This window comes from Mesitornis unicolor, unplaced genomic scaffold, assembly GCF_000695765.1.
Source record: "Mesitornis unicolor isolate BGI_N332 unplaced genomic scaffold, ASM69576v1 scaffold54913, whole genome shotgun sequence".
In the NCBI taxonomy this organism is placed as follows: Eukaryota; Metazoa; Chordata; class Aves; order Mesitornithiformes; family Mesitornithidae; genus Mesitornis; species Mesitornis unicolor.
Genome location: NW_010173728.1, coordinates 1 through 10734, shown reverse-complemented (window position 1 = coordinate 10734; position 10734 = coordinate 1). Strand labels below are relative to the sequence as shown.

The window sequence follows — 10734 nt, the reverse complement described above, 5'->3', positions numbered from 1 at the left end:
CCCAGCACTGTCTTCCCCTAATGTAGCCCAGCAGTAGCCTCTCTCTCTGCCTCCAGAACACACTCTGCTCCAGACACATCCTACTGAGACAGTGCACATTATCGGTGCTCCCACTATAGGACTACATCCTTGAGGAATAAGGGAGCCTTGGTTTAGCTGAAAAAAAGTATACACTTTTTGATGTGGAAAAGAAGTAAACTATATAAATCCACAGCTCTTTTTCTTCCATGTTGTGTAAAGATTCAAAATACATCAACTTCCCTAATCACGGAGACAAAAAAACTAGGGAAAAAGAAAGAAGACAATGACAAGAGGGGGAAAAAAAGGATGCTACATTTGCAGTATTACTCTGGGTGTTTTTTAAGTGGAAGCTATCTGAATCACAAATAAACAAACAAGAAAAATCAGACAAGATAGGTGTAAAAATTACAGAGGTCAAATAGAGATAAAATAATTAAAATGTTATTCTTTAAAAGCACATGGTTATGTCCAATAGAGTGCCTAACCTAACAAGGTTAGGCATTTACCTTAACCACAGTATACATGGTTTAGGTACTCTAATGACCTTAACCGTGCCCTGTAGTGAAACAGTAAAATTCTGATTACAATTGAATTCAACTACTGTATTGAAGAATGGCTAAAATATTTTTCTCAAGTGTCACTGGAAAAGCAAACATTAAAAGATCAGACAATAAATATTTAATTTAAATTATTAATTTTAAATATATATTGTATCAACTTACTAAGCAATTTATTGAAAATTCCTTAAAAGATCACTCAGGACTCAAAGAATAAATGCTGAGAGATTGAGAAAAACAAATGTTTTCTGTACTGTTTTTACTGCAAAAATAAATCAAAAGTTGACAATAAAATCATTAACAAAAGTTTCACAATACAGGCTCTTTTCAAACAGTTACTTTAGAGATGCATATGAATTTCACTGAACCAAATATTTAGTTGCTTTAGTTGTCTGGGGTTCAATAAGAAAGCTTAGACATTGGTGGAGTGTTGTGAAAACAATCATCAGTATAAATTGGACCAAAACTCTGTGGGTTGTGTTTTTCTTTTTTTTTTAAGACTGTAAACTCTCTGGGGCCAGAACCACTGCTTTGTTGGTATCACATCAAGCATAATAACTCTCTTCCTCAACCAAGCCATGGAAAGAAAGATAACGGATTATTCACTTAATGTACAGGGAATGGTCCAGACAGCTTCTCTTCCTTAAGAGAAGGTGCAGCCTAATGGAGAAAGCAACTATTGGTATTCAAAGGGCTAACAGAAACCACTGAGACTGCCCCCAACTCCCTAACCTAAGCAGCCTCCCATGGAAGGGAGATGGAGAAGAGCAGAGGTGCAGCTTCATACCACGGTTTACTCTGGACTGTGCTTAATTTACACTGGTGAAATCAACACTTCACAAAAATGGTAAAGTATGCTTGGTTTTGCATCTTCTACCACAACTGAACATAAACTGGTTTATATTCAATTACATTTTTATTAGCTTCTATGCTGTTTATTTCCTGCCTTCTGACTGAGAATTTAACACAATTTCTGCTCAGAAAAAAAATCCAAATTTTTCCTCCTCACAAAGGCCATTGGGCTCCTTATTTTACAAATGTATTTGCAACTGCATTTAATTTCTGTGCAAAATTACTGTGATTGTGTGTGAAGTGCTTAGCTAGCCATTTATGCCTGTGCATAACTCATTTTCATACATAATTGCATGTAAATTATGCATTAGAATTATGCATCTAATTACGCACACATTTTTAAAAAATCAACTCTATCTGTGTTAAATCGCATGACTTCTTTTTCACACAAGGCATTTTTGATCCAGCTCTATTATGTAATTTCTGACTGATAAAGCATATCATGACCAGAAGTTTGAAAAAGCTCAAGAAACATCTTCCTTTTTATCCCTTAAATGTATTAGTATTCTTCATTTGCCTTGTTATGCCATTAGAATAATCACACCCAATAAGTGTCTTCTGCATTTACCAAAAACTCTGCTTTGTGATTTAATTATTTTCAAAAGCAATTGACTGTTGTATATAGTCACTCGTATTTTATTTAAAGACTAATATTACTTCCATTTTGTTCACTATACAAGGGAAATTAATGTCAGTATGTTTAGTCTGAGTAAGGAAATCCAGCACAAGAGACTCTGATCTACAATTTAGGGGCCCTTTGTGCTACAATAAAAATATTGATGATATCAACAAACCATATTAATTTTTCATTTCAGGAACTGAACCCTCTATTCCTATTTTTTAATGACAAGTATCATGCTAAAACATCAACAAACCCAATACTCAATGAACATCATGGACTGGAAGCAATAAAACCTTAAACTGTCTGGATTAGCAGAGACTGTAATACCTGACTCTCATTTAGCGATACACAGACAGTCTAAAGTCTGTCATTGAACTCATCTGACAGTTACATAGATCTCAGTTTTAAAACTTCAGTATATCTAATTTAAAATATTGCAGGGGCATTGGTCATAAACTATCTATTCATGATATCTAAGCCTTTCAATTATAATATTATTTGCAACCTTTATTAAGAATTTCTGACACTTCCAGTATTATGAGAAAGGCTTGAAATTCAGAAATAGAAACCCTTTTTTCCCCTTAAAAATCCTGTGTAGCTTCAGCCAGGATAAGCTCACGAAAAAGACACTATCCCCTCCTCTCTTTTTTCTGATCCAAGAAGCAGTGCATGCAAAAATCAATAACTCAACACAAATATTGAGAGTCTGGAATCCACATCGTTACAAGAGCGAAATAACAGACCCTTCAGGAGCTGCTGGAGCAGCCTTCCTGGAGGTGCAAGGGAAGAAAAGAAAAAGCCAACGTGGTGTCCTCACTACAACTCATCTGAACACAAGGACTGAGGAGACAGTGGCTCTTCTTCATCTTTGGAAGCAGCAGCTCAGGAAGGACAAAAAAGCTGTGCCAAGTCAGTCTCTCTACACAGAGTATGCGGACTGTGAAACTCGACCCCTATCTTTCACCTCCGGATAAGTCTTTTCTGGACAACTGTCAACTTATCTCAGATGTTATCTTCTCTCAAATCTGTTTTGCCTTGCTAGAGGCTCAAGCTCTTATGATGGTTCAGGGTGGTTAAATTTATGCTTTTAGTTTTCTCTCTTAAAATTAAATCTCTAAGAAAGAATCTATGATGTTAAGATAAAACTACTGAGGTTGCAAGTAAAAAGGTTTGAAGTTACTTTTGAAAGCTTATTTTTATCCCCTTGTGTGTATGACAGTCCAATTAGACATGTCACAGTCAGTGCACAGATAAAATTCACAGCAGGACAGAATTAAGTTTGCATGATCAGTCATAAACCTGCAATTCCTTTATATACACTTAAAATAAATAACTTCACACTATACTAAAGTAAGTTAAACCACATACTTAAATAATTTGCATTTAGTGTAGAAACATGCTACAAAGAAAATGTGCTTGTAAAAGTACAAATACATTTGAAATTTACTCAAATGTAAAATAACCCTTGCCACTTTTAATTCATAAAAAGTCTAATTCATCTCAGTGCATATCACTGAATGTCACTGTAGGGATACACACTCAAGAAAAAAACACTGTATTTACGCCACTACATAAAAGGTTTTTTTTTTCCAGGCTTAGGAGTCTCTGTCCGGGAAGAAAGAAGTCTCACCTCATCCCACAGAAACGTACCATGGGAAGTTACAGGTGACAACACACACACTTTGAGTGAAATTCCAGCCTTCCATAGCTAAGATACATGGTGATCATACTGCAAGGCTTTGGAGGTAGGAGAGTACAAACAGTCCAGTGATTTTGCTGTATCTAGAAGGGGTAGAACTTCTATATAGTTACCATTATCTCAATTTAGAAGTTTTCTCTTTTCTGTCTGAAACTATTTGGGATACACCTAGGTTCTCATGCACATTATTATGCTGTGACATGCGATTTGTGTTAGACAGAGATGAATGATTGGTCACTGTCTTCAATATAACCCTGATAGGCAACAGAGTTTAGAAACAAGCAAACAAACAGACAGGAAAATGCATAACTTTTTTTTTTTGTGAAAGAAGAGCTGTAATGGGAACAAAATGCAGCTACAGTACCTGCATTTGTAAAGGGATATTTCCATATAGCTACACATTCACAAATCTAAACGAGAAAACCAGCAGCTGGCTGAGTGAAATATTTTGCCAGCACAGCATGATTTAGGATATTGTCCACGGGTTGCAAATCAGTCATCTGATGTGACGTTAATGTCATAGTGGGAACCCACTTCTGGATGACAACCCAGCATCAGGCCTTGATTCAGCTTTTCTCCCACAAAATATTTTGCAGTTTTCAATGGAAGTCAATATGCAACTTGTAAGGAAGAGCTTGTGAGCTATTGGGTAATGGCTGCATTGTCTTTTTTCCTTTAGAAAGCACCTGTGACACCATGGATATATCATAAGAGAAAGACAAAACCGGAATCTCTTCATGGCATGAGTTAACTGTATTTGCATGGGACTCAGCAGAATGGGTAGCAATGTAAAAAATAACACCACAAACCACAAAACCCAACAAAATCCCTTTACCTTGCAGCACAGTAGCTCAAAAATATAATTCTGTCACTAGGGGTCAGTATTAAAACATATTACCTTGCAGCACAAAACAGCTAGTGGCATTCTGTTGTTGATTCCCTCCTTCAGAAACACAAACTTACATTTTAAAGGAGATCCATTAAACCATAAAAAAGACTAAACCTATACAATGGATTATTACCTATTTCTGTTCTTAAATGTAGCTGTCATGTACTAGAAATTTTGTTCCTGTTCTCATAAACTGACATATGTATTCATGCAAATGTATTATCTTATGTAACACCGTCACTTCAATATTGATCCATTTATGTGAGTTACGTTCCATCTACAGACTTGAAAGAGAAAAACTATGATTAAGTTTCCCATTTTCTAATATGGAAGATTACTGCCTAATGATATTACTACCTGATGACAATGATATAACTCCCCAACGATAATTACAAAATTTGAAATGTAAGAAAACTGGACATTCTTTAAATTTATTCTCTGACAGCCATACCCATCTTAAAAACAATAAAAATCTGGTGTGGATGATGAAAATCTCCATTTAAGAAGGTGAGAGACTCTTACTACAGGTGAGCACTATCCACATGGAATAGACTGAGGATGTATTTTGGGTCATTAGATCAGTATACAAATTTCAGTTTGGAATAGATCCAACACCCACTGAAGTCAAGGGAACAACTCACTTTCTCCTCATTGGGCACTGCTCATAACCAGTAAGTTTCCAAACGATATTCCTATCTTCCTATGCCAAAACCTTGAAAATCCTGATGCATTTGGAAAAGGACATAGTTTTGCTAATATAAATAGGTCCACTGATTCCTGTGAAGAATTAAAGTATTATAAAATTAACTAACATTAAGCTTGCTGACTCTGCAGTTTTGGGGATGGTACTTTACTATCTTGAATCCAGATCTAATATTTAGAAATATGTAATATGACACTAATTATAAACCCCAGGAGAAATATTCTGCCAGATCGTAAGTCTGTCATGTACCACAATCTCCTGCAGCCCTTAGTACAGCTGAACAAAAAGCATCCCTTTCTTTCTTCTCCCAGACCAAACTCTAACTGAATGCTATAAATTTTGCACTTAAAATAAACAATTTAAGACAAATATTATTGAGGCTGTTAATTAGTTTTCATGTCCAGTACAAAGCTCTAAAATTCAGAGCATATGTTTTTCTTTAGTGGTAACTCCATTAGGTGCCCAGAATTCAGACATTGCCAGATTTATGAAGACAACTATTAGAAATGGCACTTGTGCTACGACAATACTGAAAAAAAGAGCTGGTCAAATTAATATCTAACAGGTACACTTGAGATCTTAATTCAATGTGTTACTTCTAATATCATATTTATATTTAACACAAAAGCTTATCTTAAATACATGAAAAGTATTTGTAATTGATTACACTTTAAATGGGATAAAATAGGAGAGGCTGAAGTAAAACGTTTGGTCTGTAGTTAGTTGTATAGCACAGAATAATTTATTTTTCTGTCCAATAGATGGCACTGCTGTTTCTTTCTTTGTGTGTAATTTTTCCATTTGTGCATAATTTACATTATTGAAGTGACTGTGCCTACATTTCCTGATGCTTGGACACATCAAGAACAGACAGACATCACAGATTCTTTAAAATGGCATACTGCTGTCCAAATAATTGGATACCATTTTCAACAAAGCAAGTTATTGTTCTGGATTAAAAAAATGTGGAGCGGATCCAAATACTCAGCTGAACATAATTCTCTTCTTCCCAGAAACAGACCACAGAAACAAATTCTGACACATATGTCAAGGATGGCCTTGGAGCAATACATAAAGAAATAATTTTGTTATGTCACTATATTATATGTTAGAATAAGTACATGGGATTTTAAACTGCAGTATGCTTCGCAATTTTATTTTTATTTAGCCTAACTATTAGTGACTTTACAAAGAATTTGTCATCAATATAGAGCAGCATTAAAATTCTGACATTACTTTATGATCAGATTCTGAAAAAAGCATCATCTGGGGGCATCAATCTGTAAACTAATGAGGCATTTGACCACTGTAGTTTTTCCTATGTGCTACTGAAGCATGACACAACATCAGCATTGTAGCAAAAACTTGAATGCTAAAATATTTTAGAAGTTAATTATAGCAACTTTTATGTGTTCTGTTAGAGATCATATTGAAAAATCTATGTTTTCCAGTAAACCTGGAAACTCAGACTGTTTGTATGGGACTTATGTTCTCTTCTGCACTAGATCTTTGGTTAAAATATTACAGGGGCCAGAGTAATTCATTAATTTATTTTTTTTGCCAAATCGTGGTTGCTTGGGGACTTCTGTGAAATGACAAGCTGGTCTCCATCCCGTTCATCGTGAACAGGTGTTCTAATTACTAAACCTCCACCATATTTGACACCTTTATTAGCTGTCTCAGTTGAGAAACAAAGGATTGATCAGGCAGCAGTATAGAAATAGCCTTTCATTGCTGTGGGGAAGCACCTAAAGGTCAAGGTTAATATACATTCGTGGGGGGTAGTATTGCCCATTGCCTATGCTGTTCTGGTGTTATTCATCAATGGAAGACTTTATCCTTATGAGGTAGCTATTGTGGGAATTAATTACATTGTGGGAACCTTAGTTACACAATTTGTTTTAACTTGTATTTTTCCCCATATTATAAGAAAAGCAGACAACACTTCTTGACCAAATATCCCTAAAAATAACAAATCTTCAGCAATTAGACAGCAAAGTCAGATTATTATAAAGTACATAAGCATTTTCATTATATATATATATATATACTTATTTTCAGTGGTTTACAAGACACGCACACAAAATAATCCAGAATGAAATATGATTACAGTAATTCAATCTGGAATGCATTTTCTCCAAACTATTTTTTTTCTATTATGTGAATGTAAAATAAATATTGGCTAGATACTCAGTCAGTGAGCTGAAACTATACCAATTTGTGTCAGCTGAGGGTTCAACTCTACATATTAATTTATAGACCCTAGTCACACTTGGACCCTTCTATGACTTCTTAATGGTTTTGATTTAGAAATGAAGCTTTGAAGTAATTATATAGTCACATGGCATTCATCCAATATACATATTTAATGTAAATTATTGCTTCCTAATTTTCACAGACGACCTGTGATTAGATTATCTGGTGCTTCCATATTGTACTTGGAGCTGGATTGCAAAGAGAGGGAAGTATATGTAAGACACCTTTACAATTTCCTGACTCTGCCCAACAAGAAACAAATACAGACTACATTATAATGCAGAGGAACAGAGACAGCTATTTCCCTGCCTGAGGTCTCAGGGAATTGTTCCAGCAGTTAAGCTAAACAATGTCCTGACTATCTCCTTGGCAAAAGAAACTGAGTGAGTTGGCATAAGCAAGCTGCTATACCAACTCAAAACTCTCCAGAGATTCCCTTTTCACAATGTGAAACCTCAAAGGGCTGTGCTACGAAAAACAGCTGTAGCGGAGCTGAAAGTTTGACCCCTAGACTCCAGTACTGTGCTCTTTTTATGTGTGTATGACTCCCACTGACACCAATTGAAGTCATGCACATGAGGAGAACAGAGTATTAGATAAAAAAAATCCACTATGTGAATCTGAGAACAGAATATTATTCTCTTGTGTCAAACTATGGCTCCATCTGGTAACATTAAGTGAATACTGGTGACTATTAGAGCCGAATCAATACATTGAAATAAATAATTTATTTGGTGAGTTATTTTACTTTTTCACTTCAAAGAATGCCTGTGAATGGATTACAACTTCCTTAAGTATATTCCAGGAAACTTTTATGGAATTTTATTTTATGGTTTGTTAGTTACATGTGTTTGCTTATATACATCAGACTGCTCTGCTTTTTTTCCCTGAATAAAACTTTTAATAGAGTTGGGATAACAGAACTCTGCAACTGACAATGGAATTTAGTTGATAAAATTATTTTGGAATTTATAGTCAGCTAACAATCCTTTGTTAGTTATTCTGAATACTGAAGTTACTGAAGTAACACTTCTTTTCTTACTTGGGAAACAATAAAAAAAAAGAAAGAGAAAGACATTGCCAGTATACAGAAAGATTATCTGAGTGCTATCTCCCTCAAAGACTGGGTTTAAATCAGTGAAAAAAGTTGCATGAACCATCAACTTTTAAAGGATACCTTACTGATTTTGACTTTTCAAAAAATATCCCAGATCTACTGTCTTAGATTATGAGGCATAGTTTCCTCCTATGTTATCTTCAAAACATGATTTACATCTCTGCTTTCATTACATCTGCCTCATACCTTTCCTTGATAAAGCAAATGTTTGTAGTGATACCATAACTCCTGTAACACTGTCGAGAACCAACCGATTCCTGATGACACATAAGCACCAAAAAGTGCCTTACAGTCAAATTCTACAGATATGCCTTGTAGAGTAAGGACAAGATGAGGCATTCTAGAAAATCAAAACATTATCACTTGTGTTCAGATTAGTATTTTAAATAATAATTTAAATATTGCAGACTCACCTTGCATTGCTAGGACTGTCTACTGTCAAATTAGCTAATGCTCTCACTGCAGCTTCTTTTACCTCTTCATTGTCACTGCTTAGCAACTGCACTAGCTGGGGAATCCCTTTGAAAGACATAATTGTGTACATGAACCTTTAAGTAAACCACAGCAGACTGCAAAATTATAATATGCTCCTTATAAAAGGAAAAGCAGATTCTCAGTTCATCCCTTCCCACTTTACTTACCCTGGGGTTGAAATGCACATTTGCTAGCTGCATTCTCACACATGGCAGAAATTGCTTGGGAGGCAGCAACTTTAACTCCATCATTATCAGTTTCCAAAAGGTTTATGAGACACTTCTCAACCTCTTCCTCATTTAAGATTTTTCTATTTTCAGCTTTAAACAAGAAAGAACAATAGCATTAACCTGCATTCATTTTCCAAATCAGTGAAAGGACATGGATTTGATTTCATATAGTTGTTTCCAACATAACACTTGCTTTTGGTATTGTGGTAATATTTAGGTAACAGAGGCACCAGCAATTAAGAAATGTGCACGAAGGACCTGATCCAAAACCCATTAGACTTTAATGAACTCTGAATTGAGCACAAAAGATGACTATTAAGTACAGCTTTAAATATACACGGTCCAACAGAATGCAAAGTTCGTTCTCTGTGACAATTAAAACCGCAGAATACATACAGGCTTGAAGAAAACAGCTTTTCCAGTTCAACAGATCAAACTTACTCAGAATCATGTTTAACTTCTGCTTTGGCTGACAAAGTTCAAATGCAGAAAATTGAAGAACATCCTAGAAAATGTACTATTGAACTTGGTGGAGTAACTGTTAACATACTACAATACCCAGAAAAAGGCAATAAGCTTGCCAAACCCCTGTCCATTATCTTCCAGCAGTCCTGGCTGACTAGGGAAGTGCCACTTGACTGGAGGCTGGCAGATGTTGTGCCCATTTACAAGAAAGGACAGAGGGAAGATCCTCTGTCTGAAGGTAACTACAGGCCTGTCAGTCTGACCTCGGTGCTGGGGAAAGTCATGGAACAGGTCATCTTGAGTGCTATCTCACAGCACCTACAAGATAACCGAGTGATCAGGCCCAATCAACATGGGTTCAGGAAGGGCAGGTCCTGCCAATCCAACCTGATCTCCTTCTATGACAAGGTGACCCGCCTCCTGGATGAGGGAAGGGCTGTGGATGTAGTTTATCTGGACTTTAGCAAAGCGTTCGACACAGTTTCCCACAGCATCTTGCTCAGGAAACTGGCTGCTACTGACCTGGACAAGTTCACCCTCTCCTGGGTAGAAAACTGGCTGGCTGGTCGGGTGCAGAGGGTTGTGGTAAATGGAGCAAAGTCTAGCTGGAGGACAGCCACAAGTGGTGTTCTCCAGGGCTCAGTGCTGGGTCCAGTCCTCTTCAATCTCTTCATAAATGACCTTGAGTGATGCGGGGATTGAATGTACCCTCAGCAAGTTCGCAGATGACACCAAGCTGGAGGGAAGTGTTGATCTGCTAGAAGGCAGAGAAGCCCTCCAAAGAGATTTGGACAGGCTGAACCGATGGGCTGAGTTCTATGGGATGAGGTTTAATAAGGCCAAATGCCG

The 10734-nt window shown here is 36.3% G+C and overlaps 1 protein-coding gene across 1 annotated transcript in view; it reads right to left on the bottom strand.

The window, feature by feature from the left end:
* The window catches only part of LOC104537793 (armadillo repeat-containing protein 3-like), a gene marked incomplete at both ends in the record, with an annotated part of 18838 nt that extends 9328 nt beyond the window's left edge, over positions 1 to 9510 (bottom strand). Inside the window, 2 exons of the mRNA XM_010180789.1 lie at positions 9130 to 9235; positions 9358 to 9510. Coding sequence (XP_010179091.1) covers positions 9130 to 9235; positions 9358 to 9510 — 259 coding nt within the window. The remainder of the gene's footprint in view (positions 1 to 9129; positions 9236 to 9357) is intronic.
* Between the last annotated feature and the right edge of the window lie 1224 nt (positions 9511 to 10734).